We start from the raw sequence: 24,494 nt of genomic DNA, 5'->3' as shown, positions 1-24,494 counted from the left end.
ACCCACCAGCACACTGTTCCCCACAGTCAGGACTCTGTTCACTGGCAGCCTGTGCTTCCCTCCTGATCTGACTCCACCTCAGGTCACTCCAGAGACACCTTGGGATCGGTGGGCTCCTCTCTCTGGCTACTGAATGGGTGTTTGATCCTGTTGCTCTCCAGTACATTATTTTGTGTCACTTACTGTACATGACACACTGCCTCATACTCACTCTGGTCAATTTGTCACCTGCACGTCACCAACAGCTGATTGTTGCTAAAAATAAAGAATGACCTTTGGACAAACTTCCACTTGTCTGTAAATAACATTTTAATGTACAAGATTCAAACTACACAGCAAAACAATAGTGAAAGAAAAATAGGGACGCAAATCCACCATTGGGCCGTCTCTTAACTTGGTCCGGTTCTCCTCTGCTTATTTACATTTGAGCAGATTGGAGTCCACAAGCTCTTCAAGGGGAGGAAAAGAATCTTTTGGCTTAGAATTTGATGGCCAATTCAGAACATATATATATAATATAAAAGGTAAAATGAATTTGCATGAAAAGATGACCCAAAGCCAAACCATCTAAGCAGAAGCAAGAAATTAAGATGCCAGAATTTAAGAAACAACCCTTCAAAAGTCCAGCAGCAACCAATGAGTAAAAAAAATGTGGGAAGGGGGCCTGCGTCTGGGGGGGCTTTACCCACAACACAAAGGCCACAGGAGACCACTTAAACATAATAGAAGTAACCCAAAAAGTCTCCTCTTGTGTTTAGACCAGGACCCCCCATTGGTTCTGTATAAATTCCTTGTTTAGATTTTTTTCATTTATATAATTACTAGCCAACCCTAGTAATTATTTATTGATGGGTGAACACTTCCTGAACAACACAGTTGTCCAAATGGGGTGGGTTTGAGGATATACGGTGACTACAAAGATAGAACTCTGGAGGGAGCACCATACGATTGTCTGTGACTGAAAACTGGCTTTGGCAGATACAGGCATATCGTTTTGAAAGTTTGTCCCTGTGCCTTATTAGAATGGCCTTTACAATGACAATCTAACAGGAAATTGTCTATGTGTAAAAGTAAAAGGCAAATTTGAATCTGAATGGGTTAGGGATATCCGGGGAATAAGGACAGTTTGTGAGGTAGGAGCTGCGATAGTTTTACACTGCAGTACATTGCAGTGAATGCTGACAACAGTCCATCTAGTGTCATCACAGAGACTTCTTGCTGGCTTGAGGTTTCTGAGAAGCATGACGACTGAACCTATTTTAGTTTTGAGTTTATGCGGAGGCATGCCAGTGGGAGTAAGACTGTTAAGAAATTCTTCGGGGGATGAAACTTGATCTGCGGGATCGTCTGTGACGATGGAGGCAATACTGGTGAAAGTTACTTTGTCGGTAGGGATACGTTTCAGTACTTGTTCATTACAGTGTAGCGAGTTTTTGTTGGTGATGCTTAATATAGCTCGTGTACTGAGTTGTTCCGGAGTCACAGTTGAGAAGTTGATGTTGCCATATAGTTGTTGAACGGGATCAGAAATAAAAGGAAAACAATGTGGGAGGAGTGTTAGGAGTTGGTGGGTGGGGCTCTGTTGTGCGTGCCATGGTCGGCTGCTTAGTGAATTGTTGGTGGGCGGGGCTCTGTCTTGCTTGCCATGGACTTAGTGAATTATATATATATAGATAGATGTATATTTTTATTTTTAAATCTGTTTTGTTTGTTCATGTGGATACTTGTGCTGATGCAGCCCTTGCTAATTGTGGGAGGGGTCCCTCAAGAGGTGGGGCCACCTATCAATCTCAATGGAGGGTTGGACTCTGACCCTGTAAAGGCTCATGGGAATTGCAGTCCTTCCCAGGTTGTATGTGCTTGGTGTGTGTGGTTTTTTTTTTTTTTTTCCCCTTTGTAAAGTATTTTTGAACTTTCTCTTTTCTTTTTCTGACTGCTTTCAGAATGCATTTTGGGTATCAGTTACTGGATTGCTTTTTTTTTTTTGGAAAACTCCTTTTGTGCACTTCTATTCTTTGGAATTCTTAATTTTTTTTCTAGGCAATGTTTTACAGTGGTACCTTCTGTAGTTGGTCATTTTTGATTATAATTAGGACATTAAAGCATATCTTCTTTGCACTTTAAGAAGTGCATTTTGGACCTGCTGTGGGCTGAAGCCAGCCTGTCCTAGTTTCTGGCCATTTTTAAAGCCTCAACCCACTTTGGCCATTATGTCCAAGTGGATCACAGCAGGGCACAGTGGTCAAAAATCTAATAGAAATAAAAATAAAAACCTAACGCAGTATGCACCAAGTACAATTCCCATGAGCCTTTATTGGGTGGGGGAGGCTGGCCTTCACTGCGGGGTGACCAGAGGTCTCATCCCTGAGGAACCCCCCAAACCACAAGGCACATGGCAGAACAAGCATCCATAGATGGAAACTAAAGTGATAAAAAACACACAATTTCACAAAAAACAAACCTCAATAACAATATTTACATACAGTGTAATAATTAAAAATGAACAAAGGCAGAAATGTTGGGCCAGGGGCTCATTGCCTTAACCAGAACAGATCCTCCTGATGGGGGTCTCTGCAGCAGTGGTCTCTCCAAGCAGATTCTAGCTCTTACGGAATTTCCAAGCATTCCCGAACCAGCCAAGAGAGAATTCCTCCAGTATGACCAGCGTCTGCCCAGTGGGGAGAGCCACTTTGCACAGGTTTATGGATGCCTGTAACCCCCCCCTTCAAAAAACAAACTGGCTTGTGCATGTTAAGGAGTTTTGTGGCTGGTGATGAGCGTTTTGTTAAAGGGGAACTCCATAGAGGGGGTTTCTTTAGGAAACCAGGTTCACAGAGTTGCCCACTTTATCCTGGTTGTGTGTATAGATTCATGGACCCACATTACCATACAAATTGAAGAGCAGTATGGCCCACCCAGGTTAGGGTTACTGGGACACACACTGAAGGTTGGAGGCTGCAGCCAAGCAGCTGCTGTTCAGGCAGCCTACTTCTAAAATAAAGGGTGAGGAGCCAGTATAAATGGGAAAATGGTCCTCCGTGGACCAGACCCTGCCAATTGTATGACCAAAAAAAAATAAATAAGAATGGCAAAAATCACATTTTAGGGTAAACTAATGTCACACAGAAAAGGGAAAACAAGCAGCAGCTGGGGGCACTCGCTGACTAAGATATGGCAGACAGGTGACAACCCACTGCAGTGCAGCCCAAAGTGGCCTCAGCTCATCAGCGCCCCCTCTTGCTCAGCACACCCCCCTTTGATGATGCAGGCCTGCAGGAACTCCAGGAATGCCAGGTCTCGGGCGCCACTCCGCTTCTGGTTGTCCTTGGTGTAATTGTGGACATGGAAACTCCTCAATGATCCTAGCCAGTAAAGGATGTCCGAGGCATTTGATCCATTTCGGTTCTTAAACGTGAGGACGACATAAGGATACAGACCTAAAAACAAAAAAATAAAAGCCTTTGGCGTCTTTGATTGAAATGAATGTGAGATCAGCTGGAGGGTCGGGTCACCTGTTGAATTAAATGAGGCACACATGGGCTTTTACTGGGTGTTAGGGGCCCTGAGTATCTGCCCCACCCCAGACACCCAGCCCACACCAAACTAGGTATTTGCTTTCATGAGTAATGTTCTTATTAAACCAGCTCTGTCAGTTCTCCCATAATTTTAACAACAGGGAAGGCCTACATTGGGTTTCTGTTGAAATGGATAGCAAATTGGGTTGTAGGCAAAGGGTTTTAATGCGTGACTGTGACCTGTAAGGGGTACTCATAGACTTACAGTAATTTATTTATAATGAGAATCTAATTGACCAGGGTGTAGCCGGCAGGGGCCACTCTTTCTCCCCTGGGATGTGCCCTTTGTGATAGAGAACTGACTCGAGCCAAAACCATCCCATTTGTACCCATGGTGGAAAAATAATTACAAGAGAGTAGTGAGGTACAGAAAAGATAAATATGTATTTAACTTGCTGTAAAAGATAACATATTCATTCCCAGAATATAATTCATAATTCTGTATACATGCAGTGCATATTGAGGCCAGTGTCGGATCTTAGTCATTCTAACCACTCGCACATATTCATAGAATTCATGTCAGAGAAAGGGCCCTGTGCCAATATAACACCTTCACCTGTTTTCTGCCCATCTGTGTAACCTGCCTTCCAGCTGCCGTTTGCCCGTCTCTCTCCCTCTCTCCCTGCCCCATGGATTTCATATATATATATATTTTATATATTGGCCGCATGCCAAACAGGGCACCCATCCTGCTGTGTCATCTTCCAGTGGTCTCTGAATCTCTCATCCCACCCTCCAGCCCGCTTGTCTAACAGACTCTTGTGTCAGCTGGCTTAACTAAATGCGTCGGGTTTCTGGTCTCTCTGGTTTCTGCTTATAGACGAGCTGACTTGAGGGGTATGTAGGGCTGAATAGGGCCGGAGTTGTTTGGGGTCGACGGCAAGCAGCCTGTGCAGTAAGCTAATCTCGCTTGTCGGCAGACCAGTTGCACCCGCGTTTGGAGGCAGTGTGTTCAAATCAATTGCATGGAACTCCAGAGCTCACCTATGGAGATGTCGTTGCTGCCCGTGCATCGGACACAGTCCCCCCACCACCACCACCACACACACACACACACACACTCTCTCTTCACGACCGGAAAAAGTGCCAATTACAGAAACCCCCTCCCCTCATCCTTGCTTTATTCAAGTATACGCTCTCCTTTGATTCTTCTTATCTTTTAGTGTGAGTGTTAACGCAGATATTAAACTGAAGCTAAAGTAGAATCTTCCTTTAGTGTCACTGATTCTTTCTTCCTTTTAGAATCGCCACTGTACCCCTAGGGCCTGATCTGCTACTTTCTTAAATATTTTTATGTATATTAGAGGCGTAGTAAAGGCTGCCATCTCAAATGCACCTCTTCCTGGTGATCATACGCCCCCTGCTGGATACTAGGGTCTTCACAATATGATCATTCACACTTTTCAGGAATGGGTTTACCTCACAAAGCAGGTGAAGCCTTCATTTTCAATTCTGGTGCCGTTGTTCTGCGTGGGATATAAAGCCTCATAGCCTCACAGACCGCTTATTTTAAATCAGTATTTCTTTGTTTTATTTTGAATCATCATGACTTACCACTTAAATTCTTCAGATCCATAAACAGCTGCTCTATTTCTTTTTTCAGTTTTGGAGACATGACCAAATCACACCTGAAAAAAGAATGAAATGAAGAAGGGTTTACAAACAGCATTGTGTCGGAAACGACTGGCATCAGCCACGTTGCTTTGCTTTGACTCGCATGTCTGTAGTGTGACCTGCTGCCACCACACCCCCAATTCACTGGCACTTAACCTCCACTTGGGTCTCACTGGGGGGCCCTCCTTAGAGCATAGTGTCTGAGTGTCATGTGATCAGGCTGACCAATCACAGGTGATGATGGGTGAAGCTGGCACATTTCTGTTCACCTACCTGTATTGAAAAATTAACAGTCGAACGGGGGTTGGGGGTTTCATTTATGAAGGGTGAATCTCACTAAAAGGGAGTTAAAAAAAAAAAAACAATTCTAGGCTCTCATGGGTTTTGAATTCACTTTTTTATGATTTGCTGATTTCTACATTTGTATTGGGAGTTGGTGGCTGTGGATTGTTCTTTTAGGCAAATCCTTTTTGATTTTTTTAAACATTGTGGTTTTCTTTTTTTCTCTAATGACTTTTTTAATAAAGATTCTTTCTTACCTTACCCTTTACAAGCCAGGGCTTTACAGTTATCCCCTCTCTTGGGATGCATTTTGGATATACTTTGGGACATTTCTCTGTCTGTCTGTGTATATCGATATAAATTTTTTTTTTTTGTTCTCCATTTTCATGTTCGTGATGTGCTTGAGGCCTGTTCGTGGAGTTGGGAAGACCACCTGCTTTTGGTGAAGTCTTTTCTTTGTGAGCCGGGCTGGTCCAGGCCTGTTTACGAGTGTTTATTTTTGAGGCCTCTACTTTTTTTTAAATCATGTTCCAAGTCAGTGGGGTACTTCATGTTAAGGTCAGAGGATGGCCTTCAAGCTTGGTGGTCTACGGCAGCTCCTTCAGGCTGAAAGACCACAGAAGGAAGTTCTCCATTTTGGAGAGTTGGGCTAAGTTATTGTTGAAGAATAAAAGGGAGGCCATGGGAAGCTGGCTTTCGGCAAGGAGAAATTCTGCTTTGGGGTTGTGTAATAGGGTCCCAGCCCCTTCATGAGCTACACAGCAATGAAGAACAGGCAGATGGGAGGTAGAAACAAGACAACACTCCTCATTCTCTATGAACGGCCATTACATGCAATGTGCTCAGAGGTTTAATGTCAGCGCCTCAGTCACCTATTGCTGTTCATGCAGAAGTTCATCTTAATACCAAACCCAACAGAATGAGCCCCTCAACTGCAGAGTCCGATTACAAAGATGCAAGCAGCACGGGTAGGTGCCAATATCATTGTGTGCCGTACCTGTACACAAACACAAAAACAGTCTTCTCCTTCTCGGCTTCTTCCTTCCATCTGTTCAAGTACTCCTGCATGTCCTCGAAGCCCTTATCGTCTGTAAATTTTAAAAACTTTTCCTTCTCCAGGGTTACGTACTCCGTTACTTTGATCTTGAGGGGCTTTCCATTTGTGGCGCCTTCTGTGTCCGCCTTAGCCACATTCTGAAAGTCGCCCTTGTTCTTATACACCCACACGCAGGAGTTTATCAGGGAGGGAATCCCATGGAATTGCAGGCCGAGCAGTTTGATCGTCACTGGCGCTGAAAACTTGGTGATGTTACGGCGAATCCACCATAAATGGACACAAACTACAAAAAGAGAAACCAAGTTACACTGCAGCAGCAGCAGCATTCCGCGGAATTTCAACAGGGCGCCGGACCACCAACTACAGCACAAAGTGTTTATACTCACCCAAGAGCTGCAGGTGGTCTCTATAATAGAAGACGAGAGCCGTACACAGTGCGACACCCATCAGGACACAGACGGCCACGAGCAGCAGGACATACGCTGGAGACGCTCCGCCTGCACCTGCAACCACAGCAAAGTCAGCTTCACTAGGACCACCAGGGGCAGCCCACCTCTGCTCACCGCCTTCAATGTTTGTCAGTTCTTATTTAATGCATAGATTTGGAACAATCACACGGAGCCCTGAAGTAGTATGGCAAAAAATAAAATCTGTAACTTACCAAATTATTTTTATTCCCTCAATGACTCTTATCGGATTTCTGTAGCTTTTCGTTTTTCCTGGCGTGCAGCTTAGCAAACCTGAAGAGTATTTAGCTCGCCGATAGTCTGGTCTGTCCTACGCTGTTCACGGCCGTTATCGACTGGGATTTTCAACTTCCCTTTACTTCTACTAACGGACTCTGGAATATCACGTTCTTGGAGAAAATTCCATAAATCCATTCTCATAATAAAAATTCTCCTGTCTTTGAAACTCGGCTCAGGACTCCTCAAAAGAACGGTCTTTGAACTGCTTCCTCTTCTGGTGCACTGATTTTAAACGTCACACCTTACAGGTCACTGAAGTGTGTGCCAGGAAAACGGTAATAAAAACTGGAGTGGGAGGGGGAATAATAATAATAATAATCATCTGTTCAAACAAATTAATAGGAAATAGAGTTCTGTACTACTGAAATAAGAGTCGGGAGGATGGGGGTGAGTAATTTGTTTGAACAGATTTAATTTTTTTTTTGCTCGACATCTACAGGGCTCCATACAACGAAACAGAAGTTTCAGTGAAATAAGACTACAAGATTTAAAGAAATCAGGGAATACTCAAATATCACAGAAGCCTCGTTAAACTCGCATTTTTTTTTACTGCAAGTGGTCATTTAAGTATAAGTGTCTTGTGTGTGCGTCTAGCTGTTAATGTCTCTGCCATTCCAACAGGTGGCGCATCAAATATTTTCACTGCTTCTACAAAACTCATACCATATGCCATAACACAGAGATCTATGCCTTGCATTTGTCATTCCAACTGATGGCGCATCACAAATATCACTGCTTCTACAACTCTCATACCAAAATCTATGTATTGCATTTGTCATTCCAACAGGTGGCACATCAAGAATATCACTGCTTCTACAGCGCTCATACCAAATGCCATAACACAGAGACCTATGCATTGCATTTGTCAGTCCAACAGATGGCGCAACACAAACATTTGTAATGCATTTTGTTACTACAACAGTTTAAGATGCACCATCTGTTGGACTGACAAAATGGCGCATCACAAATATCACTGCTTCTACAACTCATACCAAAATCTATGCATTGCATTTGTCATTCCAACAGATGACGCATCACAAATATTATCTCTGCTTCTACAGCGCTCATACCAAATGCCATAACACAGAGACCTATGTATTGCATTTGTTATTCCAACAGATGGTGCATCACAAACCTTAGTAATGCAGTTTAAGGTGTGCCATCTGTTGGATTGACAAACACAGTGCATTTTATTACTATTTTTTTTTTTTGCTTGACACATACAGGACTCCATACAATGAAACAGAAGTTTCAGTGAAATAAACAAGATTTAAAGCAATCAGGGAATACTCAAATATCACAGACGCCTCGCTAAACTTGACCACTTGCAGTACAAAAAATTGCATTAAAAAGGATAAGTGTCGGTGTGTGCGTTCAGCTGCTATGTCTCTTCCATTCCAACAGGTGGCGCATCACAAATATTTTCACTGCTTCTACAGCGCTCATACCAAATGCCATAACACAGAGACCTATGCATTGCATTTGTTATTCCAACAGATGGTGCATCACAAATCTTAGTAATGCAGTTTAAGATGTGCCATCTGTTGGATTGACAAACGCAGTGCATTTTATTACTATATGTATTACAAGGTAAGTCCCAAGAGGTGGTGAACTGCAAATGTCAGTGCGGAGGTCTGCGTTGATTACTTTGAGTTGTGTCCATGTAGACGGGCAGCACAGCGAGTATAAATTAAAACAATGAGAGTTTTACAGAGACACAGGCAGGAGCTTAGCAGACTAATTTAGAATAACTCCATTCTAAAGGAGCTTTGTGATAAAATATATTAACTATATAAAATGTAAGGGATTATTATTTTTTTCCCCCATTGAGTTCTGGGAGGCGTATTACAGTACAGTGAAGAAAGGAATGGTCAGTTTATCCCCCAGTAGCCCGAGACTGTCACCTGCCACGACTCCTAGGACTGCTGTAAGAGGACTGGCGATGGTCGCACTTTCTATACTAAGATTAAATTAAACTTCCCCCAAAGGTGCCGTCACTTTGGACAGTCCTGAAACAGGAGCCCGAGTGAAGCCGGAGCCCCCTGGCGTGGTCCACAATTAGGGTCTTTCGACGCTGGCCCCGTGTTCTGAGTGACTGAATGGGCGGATCGCAGAGCACAACAAACTGAGGACTTCTTCTGAGATCTCCCTTTCCTGATCCAACCAGACACGGGCGTATTCAGCACCGAGTTCTTCTTTCCATCATCTCATGAAGGCTCACAAGCAGACCACCTGCTGCTACTGCCAGTCTTATTTTATATAAAAGCACAGGGTCTTTTTGACTTCTATATAAATGAGCTGAAAATGATGTCAAGCAATTCATTTTTAAGAATATTCTGGAACAAGAAGAAATATTGTAAGAGGAAACTCCTTCACTTTCCAAACCCTCTTCATCCTGAGCAGACTTGAGGGGAAGCGGGAGCCGAACTGCTAACTCAGTGGACAAAAACGGACAAAACCCGACATCAGTTCTTTTGGTAAAACCTCAGATGTCAGTTTGCAGAGCTTATCCACTTTTTTTTTTTCCCCTCTAAATTAGTCATTCACAAGGAACAAGCCTCGAGGGGTTAAAAAGCCCCCTGAATGAGAAGACGGTCAGATGTGGCGTGGGCATCACAACTGGACTCGAGCTGCCCAGCGCTCAGGTGCTGGAAGGGGATGTGGACAAAGCCAACGTGCTGAACACATTTTGAAGCCGCCGCCACCTTCATCAAGAACGGCAACAATGGCAGCTGGGATGGCCAGTGAGGAGTCCACCTCTGCTTATCAGTCTCAGTGAGTGACACACGGAGGGCTGTGCCGACAGGCCATTGTGTCCTCTGTCACCAAGGCTCCAGAAAGTGCCACTGCCTCTCCATCTAGAGACCCCCCAAAGACCCCTGAGAGGCTGCTGCTCGACTAGAAGGGTCCTCGCAGTCTGCCCGTCAAACAAAAGCTTGCATTGGACAAGCGTTAGAAAAGGGGCGGGTACTAAATTGGAGTAGGCGGAGTTTCACACGAGAACAATAAAACTGTTTTGGTTGTGCGATTTTTATTTTATTTTTTTACATTTTGAATTCCAGAGCCATTTCTACTTTAACTTTTAAGGCCTAGTTGTAGGCTTTTTTTTTTTTTTTAATTTTACAGCCCAAAAATCATCAAATCCAACTCAAATTCAAAAATGTTTTATTTTTTATTTTTTTTTTACAAGTCAAAAGCCTCCCAAAAAAAAAAAAAAAAAAAATCAAGCGCCTCACAACTCACACAAGTTTTTGGGAGGAGGAAACCAAACAGCCAAAGGGGAGCCGAGCGACGAGAGTCCAAAAGCAGGACAAGCCGATGCCTGAGCAGAGAGCCGAGCTCACCTGAGATTCACCAGAGGCCCTGCTATCGATAATCAGTAATGGATTATAAAGTCTTGAGACACAAGGGACTCGAATTTGGTTTAAATTTTGTCCCAAGCCAGTCCCGATTACGTCATCTCTCATTTTATCGCGATCCCACTTTGTTTCCCGTTTCCGTAGCACTATGTTGGGTTTCTGCCTCTGCCTTCACCATGGAGGTCTTTCCCACAATTCCCTGGGTTGACCTCAGGTTTCTGAAGATTTCAAGGTCCCCCTGACTGTTCCTGGGGTATCCGAACTTAATGGCTAAACCTCGTTTCTGCGTGAAGGTGGCGCCGACTGCACGGCGGTTTGGGATTTTGCTGCATGCTCCTCTCTGCTGTCCGGGAGCCCTTAACCCGACACCGTCGGTGAGGTTACCGATGAGCTAAGCAGTGAGGCAACAACATAGCAAGGGGATGGTGTATAAAAGTGCCAAGTGCTTTTATTTAAACCAACAGAACAAAAACAGTGTTCAAATAAATAAGTGCAATGCTTCAAATCTTCAATAAATAAATAAATAATCCATAAAAACAACAGTGAAACGTGGAGGTTAAAATCCATTAGAAATCATTTCTTAAAAACCGAGGTTAAAACACAATGCAGGAAGCAGTCCTTTAAAACATTTCAAAGCCCGGCGGCTCCCGTCTGGACTGCTCGATAGGGGGGTCAGCCGTTTGGATGGCCTCACCGAACAGCAACTTGGTGTCCCCAGCGTGAGAGCCCTGGTCATTGGGGAATCCCGTGTCCCGACTCCCGCTGCCTTACGTGGAGAGTCATCCGCCCTTCACTCAGCGGGAGTGACCACCACTACTACTCCCGGGTCTCGGCCCAACACCCAGGCTGCCTGCTCTCCCCTGCGTCCTGCTTTCTCCAACAACCTCCATTCGTTCTCTTCCTCTTTTTCTTTTCTCTCTTAGCCGACTCGCACTTCTATTTATCAAGAGGGCATGGCAGCTGTGGCAAATTAGCAGCCCCAGGAACAATCACAGATCGCGGGCGTCTCTCACCTGTGCACTTCGGTGGGAAACGTCCACATCGCGAATTGCCCTGAGAGCCGCTTCAGCCGCACAACCACCACACGCCCCCTCGCACGGTGATTATTTATTTTAAAACGGACCTTTGGTGGGAGCTGTGGACCCGCTATACCACATTGGGTGGCACCTACCTGGGGTCTCTCGCCCAAAGCAGCGCGTCTTGTTCTCGCTGAGCTCTCGGTTGAAGACGGAGCAGCACACGTCCTCCTTTTTGAAATCTCCTCGTAGGGTGCTATGAATGTCGTACACCCCCACAGGACTCAGATGGGCCCGAGTGCTGGAGGCGGAGGTGTAGTCTTGTCCGGTCCTGCGGGTCCAGGACAGCGAGGCCAGTGGAAACCCACCTGAAGACCTGCAGGTCAGAGAGTCTCCGTCCTCGTCGTAGGCCAGCTCAGGGTCCGTGTAAGAAGCTGCGGAGACAGAAGATGATTGGACTTGGAGGAGAACCGAGTGAAGGGTTAGTCGCCTTAGTGGTGGAACACCACCCCGGGGAAGTCTTAGGCTCCTCTCGGCATTACAACAAAGGCTTTAGGACAATCAAATTTTTAAAAAAAAAAAAAGGCTTTTCTGTTCAAGAAGGGAGACCGGAAGTCCATTCTGGCTGACAACGTGGGAATTTCAAGGAGTCTTGAACATCCGTAGAGCTTGGGCTCACATGAACTCACCTGTTTTTGGGCAGACACACCTGAGCGACTTCACTCCCGGTTAACTTTGTTTTTTTTTTTTTTTTTATCCTAGCCTTTATTTCAGTTGGGTTTTATGGCAATTAATACCATCTTCATACATCAACACATCACCTTCAGCGGGCCCAGAAATAGGAAACTGGAAAAACTAGAAACAGAACAAAAAGCCCCACAAGAGAAGGGAGGACCAAAAACCCCAGGCAACAGAAAATCTTTCTAAGCCAAGGATTTGTTCATGGAAACAGCAAAACAGGTGCAAATACCAAAGAGGCTGTGCCTTCGAAGAGAAACCGGCACCCTGAGTTGATCTTTGATAGGCCCAGGATTGCTTTGTTCCTTCTTCTCATCGAGCGTCCCGACTCTCCGTACTTCGTTTTTCTTCAGTTTGCTATACGGATGAGCCGTGCCAGTCTCCTGTGTCGATACCAAGTCCGAGGATTTAGAGGACAACACCTTTCTTTGCTACCCAAGACAACGACCATCAGCTTATTTCAGTTTATCTTCCACTCGGTGATGTGCTTTGTGCTCCTCTTCTTACACTTTCTGCCCTCCTCCCTCATCTTCATCCTCTCTAAGTTTTTCTCACTTCCCTTCTTTTTCCAATCGCGGTCCCCAGGAATCCCAACTTGATTCATGCCATGGATTCGAAGAAGCACGCGTCGCAGTGTGGAGTCTCGCTTGCCGTACGGCAGACTGAGATCGGCTCTTCCTCATCCTCGGGGGGCTCACAAGTCTCATTTGGATCCTGGCCTCGCCAGCCGCCATGTAAATATTGAAAGGAAAACATTCTGTCTCGCTTGATCTGGTGCGGCAGTTGAGTGGGAAAGGTGGGACCCCAAAACCCCCAGGATGGAGGAGCCGCCTTTCATCTTAACATGCGTGGAGCCATGGAGCACAGGGAAGGTGGCGACTGAATTGCATCCTTGTAAGCTACAGACAGACAGGACCCTGGAGTTGGGATTAATAACTCTTTACATTTATATAGCGCCTTTCTCACTAGTCAAAGCACTTTAGGGAGGGGGGAGCCACTTTAACCACCACTAATGTGGATGATGCGACGGCAGCCATTTTTGCGCCAGGACGCTGACCCACACATGAGCTGCTGGGTGGTTAACCAATTAGAAGACAAGGGGATGATTAGGCTGTGGTGGCCAGTTAAGCCTGGACACTGGGAAGCACCCTACTCTTTATGACAGATGCTCTGTGGTCACCTTTAATGACCACAGAGTCAGGACCTCGGAGTTAGGTCACATCTGAAGGACGGGTGCCACTTTTACAGCACAGTGACCCCCGTCACTACACTGGGATCCCCATTCAGACCACGGGGTGAGCGCCCCCTGCTGGCCTCACCCACACCACTTCCAGCAGCAACCCAACCCAAGTCACGGCAGGGCCTGAATGTGCCCAGTTGCAGGTGGGTGCCGGTGGGACGGCTGCTGCAGGCATTAATGTTCTACTGCCTAAAGGAACGGCAGATCATTTAACGAGAATACGCATCATAAAAAAGATACGCCAGATGATAACTCAACACGACAACTACATACGAGCACGGCTTACCCAAAACGACGAGCTCTGTGCGGTACTCTTCAGGGCCACTCGGGTAAACAACAAAGCAGGAATAGGTGCCCGCATCAGCCATGCGCACGCTGGAGATCAGCAATGAAGCGTTGCCACTGGAGACATCCTCCGGGAACAAACTGGTTCTGTCCTGAAAGTCTGCGTCCTGCTCGTGGAGGTCATCTCGCCCGCCGTGGTAGCTGTGCACTCTTTTGTACAATGACCTCTCAATCCTGTCCCAGTGAATCTGAAGAAGATCTGCCAGAGTCCTGCTGGGGTCAAACGTACAGTCGAGTCGCACGTCCGTCCCAAACAAGCCCGAGACCCTGCGAGGGTCACTCCCTGTGAGAAAAGGGCACAAAAGAGAATGAAAGTGAAGTAACGGTAGTAATAGTAATAATCGGACAAACTGTCACATGGATGACTGATGGCCTTAAACTCCGCCCCAAATTATGATTTATGAAATAGTCAGTTAGCGTCCAACCCGCTATATCCTAACACAGGGTCACGGGGGTCTGCTGCAGCCAATCCCAGGCAACAAGGCAGGAACAAACCCCGGTCAGGGCGCCAACCCACTGCAGGGCACACCCACAGCACACACTAGGATCGCCAATGCATCTCACCTGCATGTCTTTGGGCACACAGACACGGGGAGAACATGCAGACCCGGGTCTCCTAACTATGAGGCAGCAGTGCCACCCACTGCGCCGCCCGATTTATGAACGATGAAATTTCCTCCCACCCCACATTATAAACTATGACATTTATACCCTCACCCCGGAATTATGAATTTTGATACTTATGCCCCCCCACCCCGACACGTAACATCATTGTAAAAACCGCAGATTCAAAACTAATAATAGGAGCCTCTTTACAAGAATAATCACTCGTCTTGCTTGTAATCCACGGCCAAACAACTGTGCGCCTTGATATTCCTTACGACCTTTGTAGATTTTGATTTGAACGCTGCCCGTCAGTCATATTATTTCAATTAAGTGCTCAAAGGTGCACAGAAGGTCTGGGGTGGGACAGGGAGGACAGAAGAAACAAAACTCCAGACGAGCCCAGTTTAAAAGCACAGCCTCACATGAGCCGGCCACTCGGGTTGTGGGGTCCTTCCTTTCTCTGGAGGTGTCAGTTTCACAAGTGGACAGACATGCGGAGGATGTGACACGAGTCACGTCCGAGATTTTCGTTTTGTTTGCGCACTGGACGCTTCCATTCAAGTCAAGTCAAGCCTGGGGAGCCTGCACTGGTACAGCGTGTTGCCGCTCCCACCACACGATGAAACCACTCAGGATCCCGGTTGGCAACCCCCTGGGCAGACACGCGGTCCAGTCCCACCCTCCGGAAATGACCCTCTATCTGTCGCAGCCAGGTGTTACGTGGGCAGGTCCAGCCACTCGGGTCCCCAACAATGAAGATCTTACAAGTCGGATCACCCTCGGGTAATCGTGCCACGTAGCCGTAGTGCCATAAAGGACGCTCCCTCACAATGCAGGTCATGTGCCTCATTCGGGACTCCATGAGAAATACAAAGTCAAACCAACGGGAAGAGACACAAAGGAGTCCAGTCTTCGTCTCAGGTCACTGGATAGCGTCCATGTCTCATAACCATCATGGAGCACCAGGACTCTAAAGACTTGGACCTTCGTCCTTCTGCAGATATCAGGAGCACCGTACATCCCTTTCCAGCGACCTCAAGACCACACACCAAACCCATGCTCTCCCAATCGGTCTACTGACTTCATAGGAAGAGTCACATGAATGTCACCGCTGAGGTAAGTAAACCTCTCGATGACGAGGTCGACACTCTCTCCGCAGACAGACACACTGCTGATGGCCGTGCCCAAGAGGTCATTAAAGACCTGGCTCTTTGGTTTTTATCAGGACCCTCACAAGCCCAGACACTCAGACCCCTCGCTCAGTCTCTCGAGCCTCCATGGACTCCGTGAAGATCACAGCATCATCGTCAAAGTCAAGACCAGTGAAAGTCTCTTCACCAACAGACTGCGACTCTCCGAGGAACAGAATTAGAAGTGCGTAATGCTTCGACTCCTCTGAACAAACACGCGAGATTAAAAATTTTCTTCAACTACAAATGTCACGGGGTAAAGTCACAGAATAACAGAATGCGTCACTTCTGCGTCACCATTAAAAAGGACATTCACGTATCCAGTTGAAGTCTTGGCACCCAAATGATCAAGAGGCGCACTTGGAAATGAGCCTTTGACAAAGTGAGAACATCTTGAAAGGCACTGAAAGCCATCCATTCCTCCGGTATTTCGACCTTCTTAACGGAGCTTTACGGCAAATTTATTATTACGACGACGTGACGGAAACGGACGCCGACTCACCAGCAGCAACGCAGAGGAGCTGAAGCAGCAGGATTAGGGGCTCCATGTTGAACTGTCCTCACACGTCCTCTTTCACCGCTTTCATCTTCTTGTGTGTCACACCTTTAGACAAAGAAAAGAATAAATTTAGTAAGAGCGTTCCTTAAAACTCGCAAATATGGATTAGGGTTACAGAATCGCGCTCAAGATTATTTTCAGGATTAATAAAGGATGTACATCAAAAATGAAAGTCAACCCTCAAAAAATTGATGTACAATATTTTCAGATTTTCCTCAGGGGATTCCAAGATCTTCTCCTGCCTTCCTGCACTCTCAGGTAGCCGACAGAGGACGCCTTTGTTTGTTTACTGATGAAGACGCTGCTCGATGGCCTGCTGGACCTTCATCACCTCCTCAGCTCTTTGTGGGAGGTGAGCCGATTCTTGTTCAGCTACCCATTGAGCTCCTCTTCGTTGGTTCCATCATCAGCTCACTCTCTCACTCTCTCTCAAAAGGGGTCTTCTCTCAGGTCAGGGTGGCATATACCATCTGTCCCCATTTGAATTGCCTGTCAGGAAGGCAAGTCGGCTTTTCCAGATCAACATTCAAATCTTACTGGAGTTGCACTTGCCAGTCCCCCATGATGCCTGATAAAGCACTGAAGATGTCAGCATCCGCATGGAGTTAAGGAGTTGCTGTTGTGATGGTTTGGCTCTTCAGGTGGACGTCAAGGTGTATCTGTAATGAGTCACGTGCAGTGCGTGGGTGGCATTGGATGGAAGAAGAGGCAGATTGTGAGTTTGAAGAAGCAAACACTAAAATAGGACTGGAAAGGAGCTATAAAGGAGTAAAGACGCGCTTGTCTGCCTGCCACAGAGTCCAACAGGACACCTTGTGTTGAGCGACTCGGAGACTTTACAAATTTAAAGTTAACTCTCATCCGAAATGTAGCAGCGGCAGATTAGATAGATAGGAGATAGAACTGACTGACTGAATTCCAAGGGGAAATTCACACACTCCAGCAGAAGTATATTGATAAAAAATATTAAAGAGCGATAACAATGCAGGTACAATAGACAGAAACTTTGTATAACGTTAACCCATCCCGGGTGGAATTGAAGAGTCGCACTGCACTGCAACTCCCAGCAGCACCGAGAGAGAGAGAGAGAGAGAGAGAAAGCGCTACACCATTGGTCAGGATTGCATTTGCGCAGGGGTTGCTGGGAAGAAATCTGACGAGGTGCTACTTTGAGAAGGAAGCCGTAAGACGCCAGAGAGAGGATCGCGATAGTCTACGCCAATTTGTTTGAATACTTCACCCACAATGTAGGGTTCCCAGACGTCCCTTATATAAGGGACATGTCCCATATTTGATCATTTTATTCCCTGTCCCGTACTGACCTTGAAGGACACCCAAATGTCCTGCATGTCGTTCATTTTCAAATTTCGTAATAAAAATATATTTTTACTACCTTCTTTCGGTACTTAGTTGTGACTTTATAAGTAATTATACTTTCTTTTCTCATATTCTCTTGATGAAAATAACCCAAATGTAATGAGGAAACGAGTGTTTGCTGCTTTTTTGTAAGGGGACCTAAAATTTTTTGCCCATTCCGGGGGTAATGGGGGTTTGGCTTTGCTGGAGAAGCGTAACTACATACTGTACGTCTCGAGAAGAATTCATGCCTGGTTGTGAAAATGCAGTTTCATTACGATGTGCTAGCGTACACGAACAAGCAAAACTTAACGCAAGATCGTGCAAGGACTGGAAATGTGGACAATTTTGTAAATCAAATACATTCTGTATAGTCTGCATCAGTTCAAGAAACAAAAATTTTTGTATGGCCATTAAACTTACTGATGATCCATCCATTCATCCATTTTCCAACCTGCTGAATCCAAACACAGGATCACGGGGGTCTGCTGAAGCCAATCCCAGCCAGCACAGGGCGCAAGGAACCAATCCCAGGCAGGGTGCCAACCCACCGCAGGACACACACAAACACACCCACACACCAAGTACACACTAGGGCCAATTTAGAATCTTTGGACTGTGGGAGGAAACCGGAGCGCCCGGAGGAAACCCACGCAGAGAGGACCTGGGAAGCGAACCCGGATCTCCTAACTGCGAGGCAGCAGCGCTACCACTGTGCCACCGTGCCGCTCGTTTACTGATAATTTACATGTTTTTTTTCCTGGCATCTTCAAAAATGTCGAAATTGACATCGTGATGCGTCCAAAACTGTAAAATAATAAATTTCTAACACGTAAGCATCCTTTAAATTTTAATGTTAATTAAACCAGCGCATTGTTTATTAAAGTGGATAGAAATCCACGTCTTACCTTCCCACGCAGTTCAGGCTCATCCTTTTATCGTGTGTTCTGATTGGATTGTCCTTCCGCATTGTATTTTTCAGAGGAATGAACCTTTTTCAGTATCCCCGTGTTTTCCGGCTGAGAGCTTCTGGAAGAATTCTTCGCAAGACATTGAGAAGTTTACTTTAACTGTCAGCAAGGAGTGCATTGTATGGACTTTCATTTGCGATTCCTCTGGCATCCAGAAAAAGTTCATGTGACTGGAAGTTCTTTCCACTGTCACATTGCTGGCTGGCAAACACAATGCAAGCTGAATTACGTTTTCTATGTTGCTATGTGGCAAAACTTGTTCTTTCAAGTGCTGGAATATTTCTTTCCACTTCTGCAACGTCTTGGTTTGTCCAGTCACTGAACTTCGTGGCCAGGTAGTCTTTTACGTACGCAAATTCATCAAACATTAAGTCAGTATTTACGTTGAGAATCGGCCATTTGGTTTGCAGCGTTTCCACTGCCCTGTCAAGGTCATTTCTTCCAGGAATTGTTCTCAGCAGTAGGCAATTTAACTCGTGAAGGTTATCCAAGTGTTTGCCCCATGCATTACTGTAGTCAATTGCTATGCCAAAGAACGTATCTGATGTTCTAAAATACGCATCCCTTGTAATGTGGCCATCATCTTTAAGTTTACGAAGGGGACCTCGAACCAGCATAGGAATAAATTTGTCTTCTTTCCTGGCTGTCAGCTTTTGAGTCAAATCTTTCAAAATAGCGGAGGCCTCAATTGCGCTTTTGTGGTTGATTTCTACATTAAGTATGGTGTCATGAAACATTCGACAGTGCGCAAACAAGAGCCACATTTCTGCCAATGGGTTCTCGACGAATCGTGGACATTTGAGGATTTTAATGATTGGAAAATCTGCAGTATCCTCTGCAATGCTGGCATTAAAGACAACCAACGCACGTTTGAGTATCCCAAAATTTTGTGATACTCTTCGGTTAACAAAAATCACAAAACTCCTTCAGTCTCTCCAACACCTACGGTGTAAATGTGGAAATACCTAAAAGTTTTCTGGACCAGACCTTCAACGTCTATGTGCAACGTGTCTAAGGCAGATTGTGCACAATTGTGAAGGATATGGACATTGCAGCCCACTCCAATAATTTCTCTCTGCAAGTGAGACTTCATTTTTGTGAAAACATTTTCTTTGCCTCTTCTCAAAAGTCCGCCGAAATTTGTGTTTGTATTGTCCGCAGAAAGGGCACCAACTTTGTTTTGCAGTTTTTTTAATTTTTTAAGCGCTCCCATCACACTTTCTGAAATACTTTCTGCAGTTTCCCCCGGCAACTCGACAAAGTCTCCTAACTTGTTTTTCACAATTTCAGGTGAGTCGTATTTAAAGTATCTGATCATGATTGGCAAAGGTTTAGTGTTTTTATGGCTGGAAACATCAACACAAACGCTTATGTAGTTCACATCCTTAACTTCGGCCAAACGTTCTCGTGCCCATGGAGAAAACACGTTTGTAATTATAGCCTCACATTTGGCGAATCTTTTGTCACTAATTTTTTTTTTTTTTTTTTTTGCAAACTACTTGTACAGTCTGCGGATCGGAAACTGTGATTACGGTTCACCGTGAGGAACGCGAACGTCCCTTCATGAATTGCCAGCTGGTACTCTGCATCTGACGGTTCTACTCTTCCAAAAAATTGAGTCACTGCTTTTGAAGATGCTCGACTTCGCAAAGCTCATTTGTGCTTTTCTCTCCCCTCGTGTTCCGTGATTGAGGTTCTCCCACCACTACCGAAGGAAAACTTCGAGTCGCACACGCTGCAGATCACGACAGAAGCATCCGGGATCGGACGCAAATACGAACATTCACGCTGAAGGCTTCGCCCATCATTGAACGGACACTTCCTTTTAGCACTCATGTTGAATCACAGGGATCACCGCACCAAAATGCAGAAACAGGTGGAAGAAAAGAGCCGCGAAAGCTTATCACGTGATTTCTCGCCAAAGTTGCAGGATACGGTAAAGCATAACCTCCGTCAAGACACTGCGCACGCGCGCCGAGTTCAAATTATCGTGGTGTTGAGATGCATTCAAAAAAGGGAACCAGCTGAAACCGGGGACGAAAAGGGGACATGTTTCTGAGTGGAAAAAGGGGACCGTCCCCGGAAAACGTGTTTGCAGCTTGTTTAGTTGCTCTGGTTGGCGGAGGACGGCAACCCTCTTATTACCGTTGTGCCCCCCCAACCGCGCAGTTCTGGATCGGCATTGCAACATAACAGTGACGGTCAACAAAGGGTGTTCTTCCTATTCGCCACAGCCCACTTTTTTACTAACTGTATTAAATAATAATATGTGTTGTCTGTGTTAAATAAATATTTTTTTACAGAATTTTTAGCTTGTATTAAATCATCTTAATACATAATTCGCCTGCCTCCTCACTCACGTCTGTCCGAAGCCGAATGCGCAGTCGCCTTCTGCGCAGCTGCCCGAAAAACCTTACGATACCAACATCCAACCCCAACATCGCGGCAGGCGGCGGATTTACGGCCGCAAAAATTCAAAGAGAAAAGCGACTTCGATTAAAGCTCTAGAGGCCTGAAAGGCGATTTCTGATTCAATTACGCATTCATTCAATACACCTATATCAGGTTTGTGGTGCTTATACTTATTACTATTCCACATTGTACTGGAACATTCATCATTCAATATTATACTATAGGCCTGGAAAATTCATCAACTAACAGTACAAGCCTGTACAGTAATGAGTAAAGCGGACTACAATCATTACAAAACAACTTCTTCGTTACTTATCATTTGTTCTTCATACACTGCTGACACAAACTCGTGCCCGTTTCATCTTATGTTGTCGAAACGGGCTCTTGGTCTAGTTTTCAAATGATTTTACTTTTGTTTTCCTCATAACCCATTAAAATCCTTGCTTTATGTTTTTAACTTATGTCTCTACTTTTATATAATACATTGGTCCGAGTGTGTAGGGGGCATGTATAAATTTTTATATATAGTAATATAGAGAGAGATTCTAAGAGTGGCGGCACGGTGGCGCAGTGGGTAGCGCTTCTGCCTCGCAGTTGGAAGACCTGGGGACCTGGGTTCGCTTCCGTGGAGTTTGCATGTTCTCCCCGTGTCTGCGTGGGTTTCCTCCCACAGTCCAAAGACATGCAGGTTAGGTGGACTGGCGATTCTAAATTGGCCCTAGTGTTTGTGTGTGTCCTGCGGTGGGCCGGCACCCTGCCCGGGATTGGTTCCTGCCTTGTGCCCTGTGTTGACTGGGATTGGCTCCAGCAGACCCCCGTGACCCTGTGTTCGGATTCAGCGGGTTGGAAAATGGATGTATTTTAAGAGTGTCCCGTATTTCTAATTTTCTAATCTGATACCCACAATGGGGTCACAAACATAACCGTCTTGGTTTACGCTTTTTGTTTTTCTGGATTTATGTTTGTTTGTGTAATTTCTTCTGGGTGGGATGTGTCTTCATCTGGGGGAGCGCAGACAAACACTTCATATCTTCACTTGGCACCTGGAACTCGGTGGGACAGTACACCCCGTGATGCCCAAGTGAACAGCCCCCTGAATCTCATCGCTTACGCCGTTTTGTGTCGTCGGTGTTCACCGTTTGTGCTCAGCCGTTTTTTTTCGGCTCTCCTTTTGTTCAGTGTTAGTTAAGTAATTAATGCTGTTGGGGGAACTCGGGTGGGTTTTGCATGCACATTGATTGCCCCCCCCCTTTATTTGTTTAATGTATTCTTTATAATGAATTCATTTGTGCCACGGTGTTATGCGTCTCCGTTTCTGAGTAAGCAAAATGGGTCCTAAAGTCACCGGGTGGGAATCTGAGCATGGAAGGTTAGACCCCCACACACGGTGCAGGAGGTGCAGCCACGTCTGAACAAGTCCCAGGAGAGGCCATTTGTTACCTCCACTTCCCAACAGAGTCATTAACAGAGAGGGAAGGGCGGCTGGTGCGGTTCAGCATGAAGTTCCTTTGGTTTTATTGATGTTCAGGGTCAGCTTGTTGTTCTTATGCCAACCTGGGGACTGTAATGCCTCCCTGCAAAGAGTGGCGAATACAGCTGAGAAAAACCACTCTGTACTGGTGTAAAGGAGGGCTTCCTGGATTCAGCTTTAAATGCCCCCCCACTCTAATTCCAGGTCAGGTCGGATCAGGGAGCGCGCACTGATACAGCACATTGTCACACCCACCACACGACAAAACAGCTTGGGATTCTGCAAACCGGGACCCAAGTGGGTGACAGCACCACACCAGTTCGGATTCAAGAGGCCCGACCCAAATTAGGGGATCCTGTCTGTCGACTCTGAGCTGCTTGACGTTATTTTATTTATCTTACGGTGGCTGGAGTGCCAGTCCTGCCACCAACCCCCATGAGCTCCCTGCCAGCTGGACGACCTGCAGTTCAGCGTCATACACATGCAGGACTGTCCTGTATTTGCTGGAGGCTTGGAGAGGTTTGGCAGGTCTTCAGTCGAAAGTGCGGGCAGGTTAGGTTTTTTGGGGGTTTCCGACGGTTCTCCGGAATGCACAGGAGACTCAGAGAGAAGTTGGAGGCCCCAGGATTCCGCCAGTAAGTCGTAGGCAGCGGATTCACTTGAGCTGCTTTTAGTTTCGATGTAATTGTCATCATCGATTGATGCCTTCTTTAGCCAAAAAGTGTCATTCGCGTCCCCATACCGTTTCAGGCTGACCAGCGGTGGTTGTGAGTGACCTGTGCCGAGGATTAATTAGCCCGTCAGGACGCGCTGCGGCGCCAGTGCTGGAAAAGCGAGCGCCGAAAAACGGGCGGAGCTGTCGTCCATTTAGAAAGGTGCGCGTACTTCGCTCACGACAGTTACAGTAGAAATCGAAGGGGTATTAAAAAATGGAGAAGACGAATTCCATTTCAGCTAAACATTATTATTAATAATAATAATAATAATAATGGGCGGCACGGTGGCGCAGTGGGTAGCGCTGCTGCCTCGCAGTTGGGAGATCTGGGGACCTGGGTTCGATTCCCGGGTCCTCCCTGCGTGGAGTTTGCATGTTCTCCCCGTGTCTGCGTGGGTTTCCTCCGGGTGCTCCGGTTTCCTCCCACAGTCCAAAGACATGCAGGTTAGGTGGATTGACGATTCTAAATTGGCCTTAGTGTGTGCTTGGTGTGTGGGTGTGTTTGTGTGTGTCCTGCGGTGGGTTGGCACCCTGCCCAGGATTGTTTCCTGCCTTGTGCCTTGTGTTGGCTGGGATTGGCTCCAGCAGACCCCCGTGACCCTGTGTTCGGATTCAGCGGGTTGGAAAATGGATGGATGGATGGATAATAATAGTAATGCTGCTACTTGAAGAGTAACGAGAGTAACAGGTCGCTTTCACCCCCCGGTGACCTCGCTGTCAACGTCCATAATCAAAAGGCTTCTTACCTGAACTGTGACAATTACAGCAAAACAAAGGAGAAAGTGAAAGTAAAACTGGTTGACGCAGTTATTTTTATATGTTCTTGTAAATGCTATTAACAACAACAAAACACATGCAATAACACAACAGTTTTCTCGCATAAACAATACAGCAGCGCATTGCGTTTAAAAAAAATAAAAAATAAAGAGAATTTATAAACTTCCGTACCGCACATTCAATGAAGCGTATCAGTGCCCCGTAGAGGAGAGTGTAGTTAGTGACTGGTGTTCTCTGTTCCTCCTTTCACTCCTCTGCTTCGGTCTCTTCACAAGCAAAGATCCAACCAGCTTTAAGCTCTTCTCTTGACCTACATGTCTCTCAACACCTGCAGTCTTTGGTCACCCCTTGTCCCTTCATTAAGTGCCCCGTGCTGACTCTACCTGCTTGCTGAACGGTCCTCCTCTTGCCAGGACTGGACAACGCTTCTCAGTTCCCGCGAGACGTGAGAGTCAGATCCGGGCA

At 45.9% G+C, this 24,494-nt stretch overlaps 1 protein-coding gene across 1 annotated transcript; it reads right to left on the bottom strand.

The window, feature by feature from the left end:
* Positions 1–303: 303 nt before the first annotated feature.
* Positions 304–24,455, bottom strand: LOC114667740 (CD276 antigen homolog). The gene is made up of 8 exons (XM_028823166.2): positions 24,201–24,455; positions 16,271–16,372; positions 13,914–14,255; positions 11,805–12,083; positions 6,915–7,031; positions 6,469–6,811; positions 5,130–5,203; positions 304–3,437 (listed from the first exon to the last, which is right to left on the bottom strand). Exons 2-8 carry the CDS (start codon positions 16,314–16,316, stop codon positions 3,217–3,219), a joined length of 1,422 nt encoding a protein of 473 aa, XP_028678999.1. The 5' UTR covers positions 16,317–16,372; positions 24,201–24,455; the 3' UTR covers positions 304–3,216.
* Positions 24,456–24,494: the final 39 nt, after the last annotated feature.

The sequence above is a fragment of the Erpetoichthys calabaricus genome, chromosome 17, assembly GCF_900747795.2.
Source record: "Erpetoichthys calabaricus chromosome 17, fErpCal1.3, whole genome shotgun sequence".
Classification (NCBI taxonomy): domain Eukaryota; kingdom Metazoa; phylum Chordata; class Cladistia; order Polypteriformes; family Polypteridae; genus Erpetoichthys; species Erpetoichthys calabaricus.
The sequence above is the reverse complement of the archived record's forward strand: the minus strand, read 5'-3'. Positions and strand labels throughout refer to the sequence as shown.